Source organism: Falco peregrinus, chromosome Z (assembly GCF_023634155.1).
Source record: "Falco peregrinus isolate bFalPer1 chromosome Z, bFalPer1.pri, whole genome shotgun sequence".
Classification (NCBI taxonomy): domain Eukaryota; kingdom Metazoa; phylum Chordata; class Aves; order Falconiformes; family Falconidae; genus Falco; species Falco peregrinus.
The window spans coordinates 28900828-28923694 of NC_073739.1; the positions used below are offsets into that span (position 1 = coordinate 28900828).

At 46.3% G+C, this 22867-nt stretch overlaps 1 protein-coding gene across 1 annotated transcript; it reads right to left on the bottom strand.

Moving 5' to 3' along the window:
* Positions 1–401: 401 nt before the first annotated feature.
* RGMB (repulsive guidance molecule BMP co-receptor b) lies at positions 402–20716 on the bottom strand. The gene is made up of 3 exons (XM_055791653.1): positions 20292–20716; positions 17388–17899; positions 402–3180 (listed from the first exon to the last, which is right to left on the bottom strand). The coding sequence occupies exons 1-3, from the start codon at positions 20410–20412 to the stop codon at positions 2515–2517; spliced, it is 1299 nt and encodes a 432-aa protein (XP_055647628.1). The 5' UTR covers positions 20413–20716; the 3' UTR covers positions 402–2514.
* Positions 20717–22867: the final 2151 nt, after the last annotated feature.

Below are 22867 nucleotides of genomic sequence, written 5' to 3' on the forward strand. Positions count from 1 at the left end.
TTCTCCAGTAACTTTAGAAGATTTTCATAATGCCTCTCAAGATGGATACAGCCATATCGGATCATTGTGTTCAAGGTCTTCTAAGTATCTCTGCAAACACTGCAAAGAAGCTGTGCAAGTGGGATCCCTGGGGGGATGGTTCCTGTTGTTGGCTTCCCACACACTGCCTCTTCAATAAACTGCCCTGGTTTGCAGCTGCTGGTCATAAATTTCACTACACAGCTTATTTAGCAGAGGGGAAACAAGCATCTGTAAGGAAGTATAATGATTGTACTCAGCACATTCCTGTCCAGCAAGTGATGGCTAGGAGACAAACTGGTGCTTTATTAATAGATTGCCTGCCCAGTACGTGGCCCACATCCCAATTTCTCTGCACCCCACCAGGGGTCACCAACACCACATTACAGATGTTCCTCAGCAGGGCAGGCAACTTTATTGTTCTATCATAATAAAGTATTTACACACTGCACAGCCACTCTTTTACACAAACATATAGTTATTGGTACATTCATGAACCACATAAAAAAGATTTTGCAAAGACTGACACATTGTGGGGTTTCCAAGCATGAAAAAAAAATAATCTGTAGCCTTCTAAAAGACAGCCATTTGGAGGGCCTGTCAAAAAAAGTATTCCCTCTAAACTTAAGTTCTCTCCAGAGACCACTCCCTAGCTTCAAAATATCCCCATTTGGCATTAACTAAATCTTGGCAATGACAGACATCAAGAATGAACCTGTGCAAATAACATTTTCTCAAGAAATCCCACAGCAGGAACAAGAAAATGGAAAACCTTTATGGGAATTACTACATTTCTGAAATATACCATGAAGCTCACAACTCAATGCTGGTATACATCTATATACCGTTATTTACATACAGGATCTAGGGACAGAGAAAATTAACTAGGATATGGTGCCTGCCCAATAAGTATGTGCACCACTGCAAGCCACACTAGGTTCATCCCTCAGCTTTCAGCCGTAAGAACTTGAGAAACTGAGAGCACTGACGAGGAAGTTAAGCCACACAAAACAGGAGGAAGCCTGTCACCATCAGGTGAAACCACAGGAGCCACATTATCACATATCATAAATCCACCAGCCTAACTCACCTGGAACAGCACCCTCAGACAGCACAGACAGAACAAGCTGCCAATAGCCTAGTCTAAAATAAAGTTTTACCTTCAGCCTTAACTCAGCTCAGACTACTTTTGTCTTAAGTATTCCCAGAATAACAGCTGTATGCAGTTACCCATCCATACTGGGAATTAATTAGTTACTTTGAGAAGACTACTACCATTCTTACTAGTCAACAGTCCCTCATCTAGCCAAAAGTGTCTCCATAAAAACTAGTTTCATTCCATGAATAAACTCCATCTCCCTCCACCAAGGCAAACAGTAGCTCAAGTTTGCTTAACAAATGCAAGTGCTATTTGAGTCTTCTTCAGACAGCACTTCTAACACATCCATCCAGTCTCAGATGAACTGTTTCAAGAGTAGAATAATCCCATCTTGTAGCTGGGTTTATTGCAGCATGTATTAAAGTTTCCACTTTTTGCAGCGAGTCAAGGCACTAAGCAAAACCAACTTTCAGGCCACCAAATCATTCTTCTCTTATCTCCTCACTAAAAGTAGTCAGAGCCTGCGGCTCACTCCCCTCCTCCTTCTGAATGTATGCTAGAATTAGCACCTAAGCAAGGGACAGAATTCAGGCTTGTGATTTCTTCAGTCCATCTTGGAGAATGACAACCCTCGAGGTTAGATGCAGCTGCAATATTTACGTTACATGCTTACGCAACTAGACCATTAGTATCTTTCAAAACTATCTTCCCCACTGGTCCCATAAAGCTATGTAAGTCTAACTCCAATGCATTCCCTTTTCTCCTTTTGAAACTCATGCCATGAAACTAGGAAATGTCAGAATTACAAAGAACGTTCTGTAATTCATGCTATCCAAGACGGTCATCCGAGTTACGGCGAAGCACTTCACTCTCCCTCCAAAGAAGGGACTGGCCATTTAGAATACAATTCCATTTTTAATGATTTTAACTAGTGAACTCAGCAAATCACCAATGTCATTATAGGACAAGAGATGTGCTGTCTCTAGAGGAAAAGAATGACAGAAAATCCCCACAAGTTAATCCCCACAAGCTAATCCAGTTAAAAAATGTGTTAAACCAAGTAGTACTTAGAGGGAACACTGAGTATTGTATGTACACGTTTGTATGTATGATACATAATTACTCAGACATAAATATTTAATATATAAAAAATAAAGTGCTTTCTCTCAAGTCCCAATGCAGGGACATTATAAAACATTTCACCAGCTGCAAAACAAATAGATACAAAGAATACTACATCAAACACACATGAAAACAGTTAACACAACATGTACAATCTGGTGGGTGTCTCAAGAGAAAAGATCCCTTCATATACATGGTATATACACATATACCCATCTTTACTCAATATATTATGACAATATATATTTCAAAACTTTGTTATAGACAAAAACCCCCTACAAAAACCCAACAAAGATCGAGCAAAGTCCAAGACTAACAAAGTATTTGCTACTCTTGCCCACATCACCACCTCCACTGCTGGGAAAGATATGCCAGTGCTCTTTTCTGGGGTGCAGTGCCTCCACATCCTGCAAGGCACTGTGAGCAGCAGCTGTGAAGTTAGTGTCACCAGTGGTGAGTAAGTCAAATACACATGAGTAAAAGTAGATGTCCTTCACCAGTATCTTCTCATGGCATTTGGTGGTGGCAGTTTCCAGCGTGTACACTGGCTGGATATGAGCAGCATCACCCTGAGGGAGCAACTGCCCCATCACAGGCAATGGCAAGTGGCCACTATCATCAATACGTTCACTTGAAGGGCAACCATTTACACACAGCTGCAGATCCTGGGTCTCCTCATAGGCCATGACCAACTCTTGAGGCATGCGAATGGCCAGCGTTAAGTAGTGCCCAAGCTGGCGTATATACACCGTGGTCCCAATGTACCTGGCATGCATTTCGACGTATTTGCCACTGACTTTCTCCACAATTTGCAAGCTCTTGATGTTCCCAGCACCTCCACTTGTTGTACCATCAACAAAAGCTGCAGGCAAGTCATCAGTCACTGCTTGATATACTTTCTGATCTGTACAGTCTTGGTATGATTTAAAGATAATAGTTATCTGCGGGGGTGGGGGGGTGAGAAAAAAAAAAAGGCAAAGTTAGTCGAAAAAAAAAATCATCATTTCAACCCCATTTCCATTTTGCAGCTGAACATATCTGGGACTGCCTACCATGTCAGAGGCTGAGAGCTGTCCCTGAAGGAAAACAGTCTGTACACATGCTTAAAGCAGGATTTTACCAGATGGCAATTGTTAAATTTGTTCTTCAGTTGGCCTGGAAGCATATTGGCATGTGGCAACAGCCACACGGTCAGGAAAGGAAAAGGCTTTATATTTAATTAAGCATCACAATTCCCTCCTGCTTGGTGGTTTCTTAACACTTTGGAATGCATCCTATAGTCACAGAGAAGTGCCAAATGGTTCCTACAATGCTAGCCACTATGGCAAAACCAGAATGAGACTGCAAAATCCCAGAAAGGTACAAAAGAACCCAGCTTTCCCTACTCACAATATTCTCATCACTCCTTTTACAGTAACTGTATGACCCTTGTCATGGTACTGTACACTTGATGGGTCCGTTACCAGTATTAGCTGTGTGAGACTACTTTAAAAGGACTGATGTATTTAGTGCTCTATCAACCATTGACACAACAGGCAGTGAGATGAGAGGTGCAAGACCAAGAAGAACAACGAGTCAAATAACTGCTTAGCACTTCTGGATACATTAGTCCTAGGAACTGGGAGATGTGGCACTTAGTCTGCCTTCACTAGAAAATGTGCCCCTGGAGAAACAAGGCAAGACTGAAAGGTACTCAAAGACATGCCTTTGAAGAGTGACTTCCAACACAGAAACCAGGAGCATAAAGCAATTACTCATTCTTTGAAGATTACAGCTGGCCTTTTAAACCTTAACGCTTATTTGAATAAGCCACAACAGAAAGAGGAGGTCCTCCAGTCTTACTTGAAGGGAATAATTAGGCTACTTGGACTTGAAGGGAATCATTAGGCTACTTGGCAGACCAAGTTTGGAGTGTCTGGTGGCTTTTCCTAAAATAAAAAGTATAATGAAGAATCGCATATAAATATTAGAAACAGATATGCTACTTCCTTTACAGCTCCAGAGGGGAGTGACTTCTTGAAAAGGCCAAGGGTATTCTGCACCAGTTATTTTAATCATTATGTTAATCACTGACTGATCATACCAAGATTACTTCCAGTCGATGAGTTAAGCAATCTGTAACAAGATTCAGAGTACTCCAAAACATATCAGAAGGCATTTTCAATCTACACTTTTTCCTTAAAATCTACTCTGTAGCAACCCCACATCTTAATTTCAGTTAACCAGCACACTTCTGCACACCACTTTTTGTTTCCTGCCCTTCTGCTTACATTAAGAGCTAGAGATTAAAGAAACAGCCGAGTACAGACAATCCGAATGAAACCTCATTAGCTTCACCTCTCCATACCAGTTATGTAAGACAAATCTTCCCATCTCCTTCCTCCCACTGCTACAATTTCTCCTTTGGAGTATTCAGACACACCATAAACAGGATTACATTAGTTTTCAACGTTTGGTTTGTCTCATTTGGTTGACACACAGTCTTTCCGTCTCACACGGACAATACTTGTTATTTTGACTTTGTATGCTCCCACTGGTGCTGTCTGACTGAATTTTTCCAATGTTTTTTCTTTGCATTAATCAGTTATACAGCTATTTTGAGGCCACCTGTAGTCAGGCCATTTGGCAAACTGATGTCTGTGCACCACAGGTAAGCTTGAATGCCTGTGCCCAAAATCCAGAAAACACACAAGTGCTCTTGCTGCTGTAAAGACCTCCTCACAACTCAATGCCTAGTGAAGTAAGCTCAACAACCCAGAGAAGAGAAACCTGAGATCTGTCAAGTGATCGGTATTTCTGCATACAATCCTGAGCCTCATTCGGCAAATCAGGTCTTACACTCTACGTAACACACTTTTGATGAAACCAACTTGTATCACAGCCTGCTCAGACAAAGAAGGTTATTCCTACTTCCTCGAGCCCATTTGTGTTGCTCTGCAATGAAAGAATGATTTACATTTTAACAGACGTAAAGTTCTAAGTCTGCTCAGCACCTGAACAAGTCTGGAGTCAAAAAGAGTTAATGGTTTTAATGAGAAACAGAACTGGCTACTTGATAAAACAGTCAAGCAAGGTACTTGGCAAAATTTATCAGGCAGCAGCCACCAAATTATCCTTTCCAAATCTCCCTCCTCTGCCACAATGAAAAGCACACAATTTCAGAGACAGGGAGGGAAAAGAGAAGCCTCCACCCTAAGGCAAGTTTACCAATAACACTGCACGTCGAACGAGGGCTGAAAGACTATTAAGTGAATGAAGGATACTCAAGAGCTTGTTGTAAACGGAGATTATACAAATTTCACTGCAAAACTTTTGCTGTTTAAATTATCAAGGTAATAGAAAACATTAAATATGAAAAAGATTATTTCAAACAAATTTAACAGGTTATACATGTACATGTATCTATAGTACTTTCTACACTCTGGCTGATACTTGTAAGAACGCCCCCACAACGCGGATCAAGCATCACTGTTTACTGACTAGAGACTACCGGCCCTTCCGAAACCTAGGACAGAAAAGTCCAAATGCCATAATCTTCAAATGCAGAAAGGTTTTTTTGAAAGTATAAGTATCTGAGTCTGGTTCTCTGGGCACATACAGAATTCTTAAGCTACTGCAGTGAGGAACCCTAAAAGATGAAAATAAGAGACTTATCTGAATATAATGAACAAACATCAGCTATACTAAGAGTACCAGAAACAGAAAACACCCCACACATTCAATCTACACTTGAAATATTTCATTTTAGATTTAACTGCCCCACTCCTACTGATGCCAGTAACATGATCCTCACTGACTATACAAATCACAAAGATTACTTTAATCCTACTGCAGAAGCAAAGCCTTTCAAGTATGGTGTTACTGAGCTGATAAGTGAAGTTTCTGGAAGACCTTCATGTATTTGTAGAAAGTGCCAGGCTTGTGTGCCACACACTTTCGAAAGTATTTGAAAAGTGCTTTGAAAGCAACACTTTAAACTCCAAGTGCTCATACTAGCCTTCACTAGTGACCTAATGCAATTATGAAGATGTAGCTCTGACTTCATTTTGCTATTTTACTATGCATTTCATGGAATCATAGAATTATTTAGGTTGGAAAAGACCCTGAAGATCATCAAATCCAACTGTTAACCCAGTGCTGCCAAGTCCACCCCTAAACCATGTCCCTAAGCGCCACATCTACACATCTTTTAAACACCTCCAGGGGTGGTGACTCAAACAATCCCTGGGGCAGCCTGTGTCGATGCTTGACGACCACACACTCCCACATCTCCATGTACTGAGGGGCCCAAAACCAAACACAGGATTTGAGGTGTGGTGTCACCAGTGCCCAGTACAGGGGGACAATCACTTCCCCTGTCCTGCTGGCCACGCTCTTTCTGACACAGGCCAGGATGCTGTTGGTCATCTTGGCCCCCTAGGCACACTGCTGGCTCCTGCCCAGCCGGCCGTCACCCAGCACCCCCAGGCCCTTTCCCACCAGGCACTTTCCAGCCGCTCTGCCCCAGCCTGTAGCGCTGCGTGGGGCTGGTGTGACCCAGGCAGATCAACACTCCTGCCCGGCTTACTGAGGGTGCATTCAGTCCCCTCATCCAGATCATCGATTAAGATATTAAACAAAATGGCTCAAATACTGAGCCCTGGGGAACACCACTTGTGACCAGCCACCAACTGCACTTAACTTCATTCAGAATTCTTTGGGCCTGGCCATCCAGCCAGTTTTTTACCCAGCACACAGTCCACTCACCCGAGCCATGAGCAGCCAGTTTCTCCAGGAGAATGCTGTGGGAAAAGCTGTTAAAGGCTTTACTAAAGTCCAGGTAAACAACATCCTCAAGCTTTACCTCATCCACTAAGCAAGTCATCTTGTTGTAGAAGGAGATCAGGTTCATCAAGCAGGATCTGCCTTTCATTAACACATACTGACTGGGCCTGATCACCTGGTTGTCCTGCATGTGCCACGTGACAGCACTCAAGATCTGCCCCACAAGCTCCCCTAGCTCTGAGGTCAGATCGACAGGCCTGTAGTTTCCAAGATCCTCCTTCTTGCCCTTCTTGTAGATGGGTGTCACACTGGCCTACCTCCCCCTTCTGGGACCTCCCCAGGTAGCCAGGACTGCTGATAAATTACTGACAGTGGCTTGGTGAGCACCTGACAAGATCCCTCAGTACCCCTAGGTGGATCCCACCTGGCCCCACAGACTTTTGTGTGCCTGCGTCTGTTGTTAACTGTTTCCACTTGGATTATGGGGGTCTTCATTCTGCTCGCCGTCCCTGGGTACCCTGAGAACAATTGGTCTTACTGTTGAAGACTGAGGCGAAGAAGGCATTAAGTAACTCAGCCTTTTCCTCACCCTTTGTCACAGTTTCCCCCACATTCAATAAAGGATGGAGATGCTCCTTAGCCCTCCTTTTGTTGTGAGTATCTTTATAGAAACATTTTTTATTGTCTTTTACAGAAGTAGTCAAATTAAGTTCTAGTTGAGCTTTTGCCCTGATTTTTTTCCTTGTATAACCTCACAACACCCATGTAGTGATACTGCGCTGCCTGCCCTTGATTCTCACCCATAAACACTTCAAACTTTCATCACCATTGCCACACTTCACAGTCAGAACACTCCCTAACATACAGGGCTACCCCGCTGCCCTTCCCTCCTTGTCTGTAATTTCTGAAGAACTTACAACCATCCACTGCAACTCCAGTTATGTAAGTCATCCCACCACATTTCTGTGATTGCAATTACATCAGTTTTCCACCTGTACAACCGCTCCCAACTCCCCATTTGCTGCCCATGCTGCATGCATTGGTGTAGATGCACTTCAGTCAGCCTACTGACCCTGCCCACCTTCCCACAGGGAGAAACCCTAACTCCTACGTCACTGTTCTCAGGTGCTTCCACGCTTTCTAACACAACAACCACCCTTGTGTCTTTGCTGCCACATGGCTCTCCATCCCTTACCCTCACAGAGGTGGCTAAGGTGCAGAGTGCATTAGCATGGAGACATTTCAAATGTGTCCCAGAGTACTTGGCACATGATGGAGCAGACTGAAGGACCCTGACAGCACCCTGTTCCTCAAACACTGGCGTGTGTCCCATGGCTTACCACTAATGAGCCTGCTTTTAGCCCTTTCCACCTTCAAATCCAACTCAAAGCTCTTCCAATGAGCTCTCTAACTCTTGTGCAAAGAACCCTTCCCCTGCTTTGAGACAGGTGTACCCCATCTGTCTCCAGCAGGCCTGGTGTCATGTAGACCAATCTGTGTGTGATCAAAAAAACTACAATTCTGCCAGTGAGATCCATCACGGAGCCAGATACTGATCAGCTGGGTCTTCCTGTTTCTTCCAACATAATTCCCTGCAACTGGAAGGACAGAGAAAAAAAAAAAAATCTACTTGTGCTCCTGATCCCTTAACCAGCTGTTCCAAGGCCCAGAAGTCTCTTTGGATCACCCTTGTACTTCTTATCGCAATGCTGTGGCTGCCTACATGATAAAGCAATAAGGAGTAATAATGTGAGGGCTGTACAGGGCAGAAGGCTTTCCTGTAACCTCATCCAGCCCTTCCACAACACAGAAGATATGAATCCAGCCTTTTCACCTAGAAATGCAATTTCAGTCGTTCAAGTCTTCTATGCCTACTATAGGCAATCTTCCTGAGTGTGGTGGGTTGACCTTGCCTGGATGGCAGGTGCCCACTCCCCTCCTCAGCAGAGCCCAAAGTGTGTGCATGGAGGGTGGTGGTGTCTGTATGTGTGTCTGTGGAATAAGATGGGAAAAAACCCCTTGTGGGTCAAGACAAAGGCAGTTTAACGCGGCGATAGCAAAGGTCACATGTGCAGAAGCAAAGGGAAACAAAAGACGTTATTCTCTTCCTCCCATCAGCAGGTGATGTTTGGCCGCTTCCAGGAAGTAGGGCTTCAGCACGCACAGCTGCTGCCCCAGAAGACATATGTTGTAAATAACGAATTTCCCCCCAATTCCTTCTCCTTTCTCTTAGCTTTTATATATGAGCAGACGTCATGTGGTATGGAATATCCCATTGGCCACTCTGAGTCAGCTGCCCTGGCTGTGTCCCCTGCCCTGATCTTGCCCACCCCCAGCCTGCTGGTGAAGGGGGTGTGAAATGTTGGAGAGGCAGCCTTGGTGGTGTGCGAGCGCCGCTCAGCAGCAGCCAAAACGCTGGTGTGTTACCACCACCTTTCTAGCTGCCCATACAAGCACAGCGCTGTGAGGGCTGCTGTGGGGCTCAGCCAGACCCAATACACTGAGAAGAGTTCAGACAAAACCTGCACAGGAATTAAGACTTCATCCAGATGTTAAAACACAGATGAGAGGAACCACATGCAAGAAGGTGACACTACTTACTGAACAGACAATAACTCTGGAAAAATTTGAAAGTTATTGTTTGTTCTTTTGTTTTGGTGGATTTTGTTGTTTGGATTTTTATTAACATCGAAGAATGGAAGGTTCCTGTTGTTCTGTGGACAGAGTTTGATCTTGCCTAGTTTTACTCACAATTTTACTGAAACAGTCCCCAAGTCCATTTTCCTCCTAGACGTTTGTCATGGCGGGATTGTACTTTCAGGCAAGGGCTTGTATCACCATGCAATCATGCAGAACCTACCTCAACACTGCTGAAGACCCAAGGTGCTACTAAAAACCACAGACCCACACTATCCTTCCCAATTACTACTCCAAGCACATATGGCCACAGTACATGCCTTGGAAAGGTTACAGTCAGCATTCAGGTACGTAACAAGGAAAGCTAGTTAGAGAGGCAGGGAACACTGATTATGTTATGTAAGCATTTAAAAAGTGAATACCCAACCAGTGGAACATGCACATTGAAAGAGTGCACAATGTTTCTAATGACATTAGATTTTGCTACTGAACATTTCTTTTCCTAACAGAGAGCAACTGGGAAGCAGGTAAGATCTCACAGTGCGCCTGTCCAGTGACATGTCTGTAAGTCTGCATAAAGCGCAGTAGGTCAGACAGGCTGCTGAGAAGGCACTCAGTGAAGAAACACCTTGCTATTCATGGTTCTCAGTTTTATCTTCAGCCTATGTCTGCATGCCCTACCTCACACTAGCATTATGAGAAAACATTCAGATGCTCTCCTTATGCACCATTTCAGACTATAGGGAAAAGACAGGGAAGGATGTTTAAAGAAAAACACAGCCCTGATTATTTACTAATGATTTAATCAAGCACTGGAGAACAGGTAGGAGATGTTTCAGCAAGAGGTTTTATGATACTAGATCAGTGATCTAACAGATATCCCCGGGAAGCCTGCAAAGGACTTAAAAAATGAGCTCTGAAAGGCAGCTATTAAAAGGTCACAGGTAGATAACTGTATAGCATACATGACATTTCTAAAGGGGTCTTGCAATGCCATCCAAAAGCTTTTAGACTACACACATACATATCGGGAAATTTAAACTTGAAAGCTGGTGACTTTCAAGTCACTAGCTCAAAATGTCACAGCTTCCCTTTCCAGAGGCCTACAACAGGTGTGAAGCATGTAAGTTTATCTCATCACTCACCACCTTATTGAAAAATGGCCTATGCCAAAAAGTGAAAGCAGAGAGATTTAATAAAGGAAACTCATAAGGACTCATTGTAAAATCTTGATTCAATAGCCTCATTTCAAGTTATATCACAGGATAGTTGCTTTTTATAGGCATAGAAGGTCTCTTAGGATGAAACAAAACTGAAAGGTGTTAGAAATGCTAATGACTGCTCAGTCCATCAGACAGCACCAGCCATCATCCAAGCAGTTTCTTCATGTTTCTCTCCATATACCCATGCTTCTGTGGTGCACTGTTGTGCTGAAGTTGACATAACACAAGGACACCAGCAAGAGGTGTATGTGCAAAAGTCACCTTGCTTCTTCCATGGATGTTGGGGGTGGGGAGAGCCTGGGGAGGGCAAACTGTCTGGTAAAGATTTGGAGACTGCCTCAGTAATGCTGCTGGGGCCAACCTCTCAGAAGAACCACTGCTCAGAGTGTTACAAAACTAAATACGGTTAACCCCTCTTCAGCCTGCCTCTGTGGTACAGAAGCACCACAAGACATTTAACCATGACACATTCCTATTTCATGTCAGAGAACAAAAAGGGAAGGGAAGGTGTATGGATTCCATGCGCAACAGAGAAATAATGAGGAAGCCAACCTGAAACCAAGACAGTTCAGCATTAGATGATTTCCAAAAGGAAAGCCAAGATCATTCAGGAAAGTGTTTCTTGAATATGGTTAAAGAAGAAGGTCACTGTTTATAAATCACTCTTAGAAATCAATCTACTATTGATTAATTTCAAAACTACCCAGAAATTGACAATAGTTAAGCATCCTTAATCAATGATAAGAGTAGCTAAAACATTCCACCTCCTTTTCTAAGGTGACAACCCAAGAACAAAGGTTCTCCCCGACCTTCCCCACAGTGGGACTATAAAGCTTAGATGGCAACAAACAGAGAAGTAAAGCTTGTTTTAACCTAAGTCGCATCACCACGTCTGTCTGAGAAAAAACCTACTACTTATAATTGTTATTCCCTGTCCTACTGCCCATAAGAGACCACCAGAGGCTTTAAAGTCATTCAGATATATACTGCTCAGTATATACGCATCTCTCCCTTCCTTCTCCACCCTGCAAAGGCAGGCATTGAAGGCACTGAAATGTCTTTAACAGTTGTCTAGCAGCCCCACAAAAATTACAGAAAACAGTTTAATGCCTGACAACCTGCCACAGCTTGTCCTACAAAACCACCCTATGAAGGCCAGGCTGACTTGGACACCAGGAAAAATAACCATTTATCTTTACACCAGAGAAGCTCTGTATGTTTGCAGACAACACCAAGCAGGATGGGAGTGCTGATCGGCTTTGAAGGTAGAAAGACTCTACAGAGAGATCTGGACATGCTGGATCAATGGGATGAGGCCAGTTGTATGAGGTTCCACAAGGAGAATGTTCCTGCATTTGGGACACAATAACCCCACGCAGAGCTACAGGCTGGGGCAGAGCGGCTGGAAAGTGCCTGGTGGGAAAGGGCCTGGGGGTGCTGGGTGACGGCCGGCTGGGCAGGAGCCAGCAGTGTGCCTAGGGGGCCAAGATGACCAACAGCATCCTGGCCTGTGTCAGAAAGAGCGTGGCCAGCAGGACAGGGGAAGTGATTGTCCCCCTGTACTGGGCACTGGTGACACCACACCTCAAATCCTGTGTTTGGTTTTGGGCCCCTCAGTACATGGAGATGTGGGAGTGTGTGGTCGTCAAGCATCGACACAGGCTGCCCCAGGGATTGTTTGAGTCACCACCCCTGGAGGTGTTTAAAAGATGTGTAGATGTGGCGCTTAGGGACATGGTTTAGGGGTGGACTTGGCAGCACTGGGTTAACAGTTGGATTTGATGATCTTCAGGGTCTTTTCCAACCTAAATAATTCTATGCTGTTCTCCAAAAAAATTGTAGTATGTACTACTTTTGGAAAAAAACACAAATTCGTCTTTACTTTAGGCAGAATGTCCACAAAGATGAAAAAACTAATCACAGATGGTAAGTTTAACTAATGTTCCTACTTAGAACTACTGAATGGTAACTCGAAGACAAATGTGTTAGTATTACTTAAAGGAGACTAAGTAGCAGACTGTGTTCAGTCTGCAATGATGTCCTGTAAAAATAGAAAACATGCTGCAAAAGAGCTATTTAAATGTTTTGAGTCTAGGAAAAAGAACATTTATACCCAATGTTCCCCCACTCTGCCAATACCACCAATTCCCAGGTTCAAACCTTTATGCCCAGTAAAACCACTACAGAAAAGCTCTGTGGGTTTTTCCTTCTCTGTCCTTATTCCCTCTCTCACCCTCAAGCTATCCACTATGAAACACCTGGATAGGAAAAACTTAGTTTGCAATCTCTGCAAAAAAGGAAAGTTTTCCATGTGCGAGCCCAAGCATCTCTGCCTCATTCGCTATTCAGAGGCAACTACACTAGTGATATCTAGAACACCTGTTGCAGCAACAAAAGCCAGTAAACACTCTGTACCCCTCCAAGTAATGCACACAAAAAATTAACCCCCCTTCCATCTAATGCATTCTACAATACCTTTCCCACCTGCTCCCTCTACAGCCCCTTGTAACAGTCATTTATCCTCCAGAAATCCCAAGACAGCTTCCAAGACAGGGGAGCTCTTTATCTATAGCTGGTGATGCAGACAGAGATGCCAGTGACCTATCCAAAACTCATACAGGAAGTCCATCAGAAAAAAAAAAAAACAAAAGGAGAGATTAAACTCTTTTCCCAGCTGCTTGGTGATGATCCTTCATTCTCCATCTGAAAGGCCTTAGGATCCTATGCCAAGGGGCATGAGCCTATCAGACAAGCCCAAAAAACCTGGAGTTTCAAGTTTCAGCTAGACCACAAAACATACAATAGCTTTGTACACTGTGAAGAAACAGATGTTGTTACTATGGGCACCACAAATACGCAAAGCACCTACAAACAAATTGCCAAAAGCATTCTACAAATAAATACACAACTCCCACAAGTGGATGTACCCTTCCAATTAAGGAATTAAAGGAAGAATTTTCCTGCTTTTCATACTTTCCTGCCAGATGCGTGGGGTGGGGCAACATACTTTTATTCTTTACATTCTTTCTTAAAGTCTCCTCCTGGCATTCTCTTGTCCTTTGTGAACTTACTGGATAACCCTCTATACCCTTCTAGACTGTTTGGGTTGCTCAAGTCTCACAAGTTTTGGAAAGAGAAGACAAATTATTTACACATAATGCTCCCTTCATTGCTGATTCCCTTAAAGCTTGGTACACCAGAAAGCTATGATAAATTTGAAGGTAATAACTACCTACAAGGGAAATGATGGTATGTCCCTTTCAAAAGCACGCTGCATATGATGTGAAGATTAAATATTCTGTTCCTACAGCTTCTTAAATCACTTCCCATAAAAAGTACATTCAGGAGAAACTGAATTTTCTGCTCCTTCTGTCTTTACTTTCATTAGGTCTGCTTCAGGCTGGATTAAGTAGGCTAGTATTTGCTTTGGCTTCTGCAAAATTTAAGTTCAGCATAAACCTTTATTATCTCCCATTATCTATCTTAAATATCTGCAATGAAAAAGCAGAAAGACTAACAATGGGTAATGTTCTGGTAACTTTTCTAATGAAGAAGGTAGAAGACTTATTTGCATGCTCTCAGCTAGGGAAAACACACCGTGTAGATAAAAGTCACTGAATTACTCTTGGCAGCTCTTTAAAAGTGCCTTAAGCTACCCTGTGGCCAAAATAAGGAGAGTACACTGTGCTGGTTTTGACTGGGGTAGCGTTAATTTTCTTCATAGCAGCTAGCACGGGGCTATGTTTTGGATTTGTGTTGAAAACATCATTAACAATACAGGGATGTTTTCATTATTACTGAGCAGTGCTTACAGAGTCAAGGCCTTTTCTGCTTCTCACACTTCCCCACCACCCAGCAGGCTGGGGATACAGAAGAAACTGGGAGGGGGCATAGCTGGGACTGCTGATCACAGCTTACCAAAGGGATATTCCATACCATCAGCATATAAGGCTGGGAGAAGAACAAAAAAGGGAGGGGACATTTAAAGTGATGTCGTTTCTCTTCCCAAGTAACCTTCACACACGACGGAGCCCTGCTTTCCTGGAGATGGCTGAACACCTGCCTCCCATGGGGAGTGATGAGTGAATTCCTTGGTTTGTTTTGCTTGTGTGCGCAGCTTTTGCTTTACCTACTACATTGTCATTACCTCAACCCACAAGTTTTCCCACTTTTACTCTTCCCATTCTCTCTCCATCCCACTGCGTGGGAGTGTGCAAGCAGCTGTGTGGTGCTCGGTTGCCAGCTGCACTTAAGTCATGACATATACCCAGCAGCAGATAGTCCACTACCACAACCAAAATTGAGTACTTGCAGAGAAAAATGTTACAGGAATGAAACTAGCAGTGACAGTGTAGTTTAACGAGACTTTTCTGTATCTTTTATAGCAGCTGCTCCATAAAGAAATAAAGGATTCAAGAGGATGCTTTAGAAAGATTAAAACGTATCTTGCTAAGTTACTTGTACACTCAAACCACCTTGATTTCCTGCGAATAGGTGTGCTGAGAAGTTTGATTACCTGCCAAAGAAAGAAAAAACTCAAGGACTGTGAAACATGTAACAGATGTTTGTATTAGAGAAATTCCTAATATCCTAAATGATACATCCTATTTTATTTAATTGCTTCTGCACACTTAACTGTACTTGTGCAACAGCAGGCATGTTAAATCACTATTACAAAAGAGAAAAATGCATTACCACTTTTTCCAGAATAAGAAAAACAGAAAAACACTGAGAATAAAAACAGAAGGTATGCTCTTTAAAACAGACTTTTCCCTACTACATACAGACATTTGTCTCCTGAAGTTCTCTTGGTTACCTGTTTGAGAAGACATATACCAGTGTAACATGCTACCATAGCCAATCATTTTCAGAATGTGGCTAAAGGGTAAGAGAAATCCCCTATCTACTACCATCACACTCTAGCCAACCACATAATTTGTACACAAGAAGACTCTCAACTTTCTCCTCCAGTACTACCATAACAAGGAAATCAAGAATATTCTCCAAGACTTTATCAAAACCGAGGATAAAAGCTTACTGCAGATTGTGAAACACTGCTTTTTAAGAGTCTTTAAGAAAATGCCACTAGAGCAGATTTCAAAAGACCTACATCTCTTCTGCTAAGCTCACTCAGGTCAGCCTCATTTCTTCATTTTACCCTCCCTTCAGGAACTCATTCACAATGCACAGTGTTCTTGGAACAGGCACAAGTTAAGGCGATTCTGAATTTCAGTGACATACCAGTCCAACCTCCGGCTTCTGGCAAATGCAAAAATTTGCCTCACTCACACAAGTACTGACATTAGTCAGTACGTCGGAATCCAGCATGAATGCAACATGATTGCATGAATTTTGCTGAATCCAGCAAAACTGATTTTCACTTATTAATACTACTACACAGCCATCTTCATGGGAGATGTGCAGACTATAACCTATTGTGACTGGCAGTCCCTGCTCCTGCTCCCGGTAATAAAAAACCTACTTCTGAGCTTAAGAAAAACAGTAAAATCTCCAATACTGATGATCTTGAAACTGTATATACATAGCTTGACATATCTTGACAATACAAGAACTACACCACCAGAGTTTTAAAAGGCCATTTCACTCCAAAAATGGAATGAAATATGTGACAGCATCAGCTTCAAATGTATGTTAAACTGATTTTGTTTACTGATAGAAAGAAAGCCCCAAAAGTTCAGAGCATTTTTCACCCCCGACTCTAGAGGTAAATCAAAGGACACCTTAGCCAGACTTATGCATTATACATCCTTGTTTTCTTCCTACAGACACCTGTCTACCTTCGGCAAAAAGAGACAAGTACTTAAAGTAAGGAAATGGCATAAGATATCAATAATAGCACATTTATTCCTTCTCTAGCCACCTCAGCTGGCTCAGAGGAGAGCAATCTTAAGTCTTGCATGTCTGAAGAGGGACTTACACCCTCAGCAGAATTCAGCAGAAGCTGCTGCTTCTTTAGTAAAGCCAGGGTACTAAGACCTGATAAGCATTTGGCAAATGTAATTTTTTTTGCTACCTCCTCTCAGTTCTCTACAGTTCCCTTTCTTGTCTCTGCACTGAACGCTCAGTGTCTTGATAACTCATTTGTTGTGACTCTTTGTCAATATTTTTTGGTTTCTACTGTTATGGCTACACAACCTAATGAAAAGGAGATACTTCAGACTTTCCTGTCTCCTTGCCTAGAATGCCTACATAGTGCAGAGGCAGTCACAGATGGTGCAGTGCAGAGACTGTTTCAAAGTGTTACCTTTAGTACCCTTAAAAGCTTACCTGGTGATGTGTACAGCATTTTTTTGTGGTGGGGTGGAGTGGAAGGAAGAAAAGGACCTGTTTAAGCTTTGTTTGATTCTCAGAAGAGGCTAACAGTTTTACTGTCTTGGACTACTGCACAGAAGATTCTCAAGCTGCCACACTTCCTAACTGTTCAGGGCTAAGTGACTTACCCTGCTGTCTTGGCCTTTTACTTCTGTACATGTGCATGCACAGTGATTAAGAACAATTCATACCTTATTTGTAGCAGTAGCGCTGGATCCTGGGACCACAGGCACATTGGTCACTTGCACTGATAAGTAATTATTGTCTACGAGGGGCCAAGCGCCTTCCACTTTGCATGTCTGGAAGTGATCCTTAAAAGTCCTCAGATGAGGATCACCAAACAAGCCACAAAACAGGTAAGTAGGAGTCGTCGTCTTGCCCCCTCCCTGATATTCTCTGGCTTCTATGTGGTCATTGTAATTACAGGGATCATGGGTCACCTCAGGGTTGGTGGAGGATGTGGGTCCATCTTTGGAACAGTTTCTCTGGCTCATGAGGTCACTGATCCCAAGCACTGCATAATGGTAGACTAGGTTTCCACGGCATACTTTGGAATTGCGATCAGTACAGGCAGAGTACGCTCGCAGGGCCTTGCAGAACTCCAGATCAAACCCCTCAAAAGCAGAGTTCAGATGTGATGTTAAGGATACAAAATCAGTGGTGCACTTCTGGATTCCACAAGGTGTTTGCATCTGGCAGTCACCTAAGCACAAACAGATGGCAGAGAGAAATTATGCAAACAGATTGCAATACCTCATTTTACACCCACAGGAAACAGAACTGCAGAAAACAACCTGAAGACAACTTGCAGTGTTCACCCATTAAGGAAACACTATATAATAGAGAAAAAGGGCTCAGGAGGCAGAAAGATAGCAATACAGACCATCTCACAGGCTGAGATGATCCATGCATGACTTAATCCATTACTTGATATTGTCTAGATGGAAATTAAAAGCACTAAACTCCTGCCAAGTATGAGCCCAGCATTTCCTTCCAGATACCAAGGTGATGATGAATTTCCATGCTTACGTTAATCACTTGGTCAATAATCAAGTCTCCATTTAGTCTTTCAGTGCTTTACACAAGGTATTGAACTTTTAAACAGAATCCTACCCCTCAGAAGGATGTGCTAAAGGCAGCAAGTGACATATGCTTAGACAAAAACCGACTGAATGAAGCAGAAATCAGTTTCTCTTCTAGAAAGCAGGGTGGGGAGAAGGAGGGTAGGAAAGTGGGCAGCCCATAAATTCAGTTTATTTCCCTGACACTGCCATAGCTAAAGCTTCACTGCTCACTTTCTGGGACTAATGAGTGAGAAAACCCACAGCTGTCTGAAGTGTAAGGTGCAGTACAATACACTGCAATAGCAGTACTTCTTAAAAGTGTAATTCAATAATAAGACAAGGGCCAAAGAAACCCTCTCCCCACAAAAACCTGAAGTACTTATCAGATGTATGCAACAGGTACGCAGTTCAGTTTACAGGAACAAACCAGTTAGACTTTATCTGGTCACCTGATTTCCGCACAGAAAGCATTAATTACCATCCCAGCCAGCAAACTGGAGTTTTACAGCCCTCTCCTCCACAGCTCTTGCTGTCATGATCTGAAACCCTTCCAGACTCTCATGGCAGTTAACAACGGTCTTCTGCAGGTAACATTTACACAAGAACTCATAAGGATCAGAAACAAAATTGGCAAGACTACACACTGCACTAAAGGAAACAGAGCCACACGTTCCACAGGGGTTAAAATGAGGAAGACGCTAGGTAACAGAAGATGGACCTTCTTAAATACTGTAAGATTTCATAAAATAGCTGTCCAGTGGCCAGAACTTTCCACTGAAAACACGCTGTGCTTGTTACTTTCATGAACTATAAAATTCAGCTGTGCATACATTAATCTGTAATTTCACTGTCATAAAGCAGATTTTGAAACCACAAAAATGCTTACAAAGATACATGGAAGTGTGAAAAAGGGAAAATAGAATACATCTAACAGATACTCTTTTTGCTCCCCTCAGAGCCCTCTTTACAACATTTCTCACTTGTTTTGCGTGTCCTCAAAGTAAAATAGGCATGGCTCCAGTCTGATTTTAAAAGCCTAATTAAAACGTTCCTAAATGCCGGAGAAATGAGGAGTGGACAATGAACTGAACAGTACTGCAACACTTCTCATTTTTCTGCAATTCACACAACGATGTGAGAGTATTAGCAATTTCTTTGCTTGCCCCTTAGCTGACCTTCATGTGAGTCAGTACTCAAATAACTTACTCTGAATATCCAAACCATGAATTTATAATGGCAACAGGTGTTGCCAGTGATGGGTAGCTAACACAAATCTCCTGTCAAAATCCCAAGATAACACAGAGTATGAAGGAGGAAATCTGTAACCTACAGTCAAGCGTGACCACGAAGTGTGTAAGTAAGCAGTAAGTTTCTCACTTCGCCTTTGTGCAAGTAATATGTAGCTTTGCAAAATAAAAGAACAACTGAGCAAATTCTGTGCTTTTGGACACACAAACAAAAAAGGCCTATGCCACGCAAAAGTGGCACAGCCAATGTTGGTTCAGAGCCTGACTTTTGACGCATCAGGGAACCTTATGCTCCCCTTCAGTTCTGATTTGTGATAGTATTTTAATCACAAATAAATTAGCCTAGCTGAGCAAATCAGTCAAGTTATCAAATACTCTAATAAATCTGCCGCTCCACATTCCCTGCAGCTTCAAGGAGTTTGTTTGCTGCTTTCGGTGGGTTCTTGGCACAGAGAGCGGTGAAAGAACGGCAACTTGACTAAAGCCGGGTGACTTCCCCCCTCCCCCTACAACTGCGCGGGGAGCACAAACCGCTTCAGCAGGCGTCCGCAACGCGCGGGTACCCGCCGCCTTCCTCCCGGTTTCCCACCCGCCGAGCAAAGGCCGGCTCCCCCGCCGCAGAGGCCGCCGCTCCCCGGCCCCGCAGGCGGGCAGGCCCGCCAGCCCGGCCCCGCTCCGCGCCCGCCCCTGCCCCGCGCGGGGCGCTCCCCGCTCGCGCCGCTGCGCCTAACACCCGCCCCGGGACCCCGAGCGCCGAGCCCCGTCCCCGCTCCCGTCCCGGTACCTGAGCCCAGCAGCAACCCCAGGGCGGCGAGCAGGCCGAGGGCGGCGAGCGACGGGCGGCGCGGCGGGAGGCGGAGGAGCGGCTCAGCCCCGGCGGCGCGGGAAGGCGCAGCTCTCCCCATGCCCGTCCATGCAGGTCCCCGGGACGGCGGCGGGACGACGCTGCGGCATAGGGCGGCGGGCGGGCAACCTCCTCCTCGCTGCTTTCTCCTCCTTCAGCGGCGCGGCGACGAGAGGCGGCCACCGGGCCGTAGCGGGGCGGGCGCAGACGGGTGCGGCATGGCGGCAGCAAGAGGCGAGCACAAAGGGAAAGAGCCGGTGAGCGGGCGAAGGCGTGCGGGCGGCCTGGCGGGCGGCAGTCCCCAGCAGCCCGCACGCCCCGCGCCGCCGAGCGCACTGCGCCGGGCCCCGCGCGGCCCCACCCGGCCCGTCACCTCCCATTGGCTGCCCAGCCTGTCCGACAAGGCCCACACGTGCCGCCGGCGCGGACCCGCCCCCCCGGGCCGGGGCTAATCCGAGACGGCGGGGGAGTCCCGCGCCCCCCCGCGTCCCGCCTCCCGCCCGCCCGGCGGCCCCGCCTGCCTGCGGCCCGCCGCGCTGCTCGCGTCACTCGGCCGCGCGCGGCCCCCCGCGCTCCCCTCGGCCGTGATTGGCTGCGCCGGGAGCGTCCGCAGTGCCACGTGCCGCCGCCAGGGGTCGTGCGCGGCCGGGCTGGGCCGGGTGCGGGGGCGCCGCCGGGGCGGGGCGGGGCGGGGCGGGGCGGGTTCTGCGCCTGGGCGGGCTGAAACCTCCCGCTGACGGGCCCGTCCCGGCGCATGAAGCCACACCCGCGGCTTTTGCGGAGCAGCCAGAGGGTGGGAAGCGGTCGCCCGGAGCCGGGCATGCTGCGAGCACAGCCGCGACAGAACCGGGAAAAACAGCGGCATTAAACGGCCGTGTCAGTGCAAGAAGCACGGCTGGGCTTTGAGCGAGCCGTGGTTTGCTTCCCAGAAGGCGGGCGTAATGCCTGAGCCGCTTCCCCGCGGGCAGCATCCCCGGTCCCAGGAGGCAGCACCGCGGGCCTCTTCTCCCGGGCCGTCCTGAGCTCCTCAGGGTACGCGCACCGGGAGGGCACTAGTCCCAGCGCTGCGCCCCGGCGGCTCGCCCACGCCACACCGGGTACTTACATCATGCTTGACTCTGGCACGCTGTGTGGCTCAGCAGGGTCAGGGCTGCGCCGTGCTCTCCTACTGGACAGTACGGGATGCTCTGCGGGCCAGGACCTGCGTATCAAATACGTGACAACACAGGCCGGTGAGCAGCCCTGCAGCGGGGGCAAGAAGGGGACCCGCACAGTGGTGGCTCCTCATCTGCGCTGCGAGGTGTGCTGCTGCAGGCACACCAGCTGGTGCAAGGCATGCCTGGGGCCTGCCTGCCGCAGCTGAAGAGCAAGCATGTTTCTTGCCAATTCCTCTGGGGAAACTCACACCACCTTCCACCCCAACATTAATCTTATCAGGCAAAAACTGCAAAAACTTAAGCACAGCAGCCTTACAGATGCCCTGGCATTTTTCTTTCTTCCTTCTTTCCAGCAGAGCAAAGGCAGTCATTGACATCTGTCCCACTTAGGATCTCTGCATGCATCCTGGCCTTACACCCCGGGGCTGAGGCTGGGGCCTGTCAGCCCTGCCCAGCATGGGCCCGGAGGGTTGCACCCTGCTGTCCCACCTTTGGGAGATGCCATCGGAAAATCCATGCTGCTGGCGCTGACCCCACCGGGGCTGCCTTTTCAGTGGCATGCAGTGGGGGCCACCCTCTCACCGACCTCGACTTCAAGAAAGGAACATGTTTTAGGCACAAAACAGTGTGAAAAAAGCCACCACAATACCCCTTAACCTGACATTCATGGGAAGCACTCCATACTGCGAGCTGCTTGCTTTACAGGATGCAACCTGCAGTGTGCAAACTCTCAAGTGAATCCAGATGTGTGCCTGGACAGCTCGGCAATGCTTCCCTCTCCGGTCCCCGATACCTGAGATCTCAGCATCTCTGAAGGCAGGCTTGGGCTGCTTAAAGGCAGGTGGAAGAAACTCAACACAGCAAACAAGCAAACGCGCTATCTGACACGCACCCCGCGCCGCAACCCCAGCTCGAACAAAGGTCTGTGACAAGCAACTCACACCGAGCATCCCCGTCGCTCTCCCCATGCATCGCCGGCGGCGGGGTCCGGGCGCAGCGCGGCCGGCGACCAGCTCCCGGAGCGGCGGGGCGGGCCAGCGGGCAGCTGCCGGGCCGGTCGGTGGGCCGGCGGCCGGGGGCGGGTAGCCAGGCGCGGCGGCACCCACGGAGGCAGCGCGGGCAGTGGCCGGCGTCGCGGGAGCGGCGGCAGCAACAGCGGCGAGCGACCCGCCCCGGCGCTTACCGCCCGCCCCTCCGGCACAGCACCGGCACAGAGGGCGGAGATGGGCTTTAAGTGACAGCCTCTTTCTGTCACCTATAGAAAGCTAAGGGGGGTGGGTGGAGGGGGGGGTGGGAGCAGCGAGGAGCAGGGACGATCCCCCTAGGAGAGCAGTGCAGGGATGCTCCTCCACCTGTCTC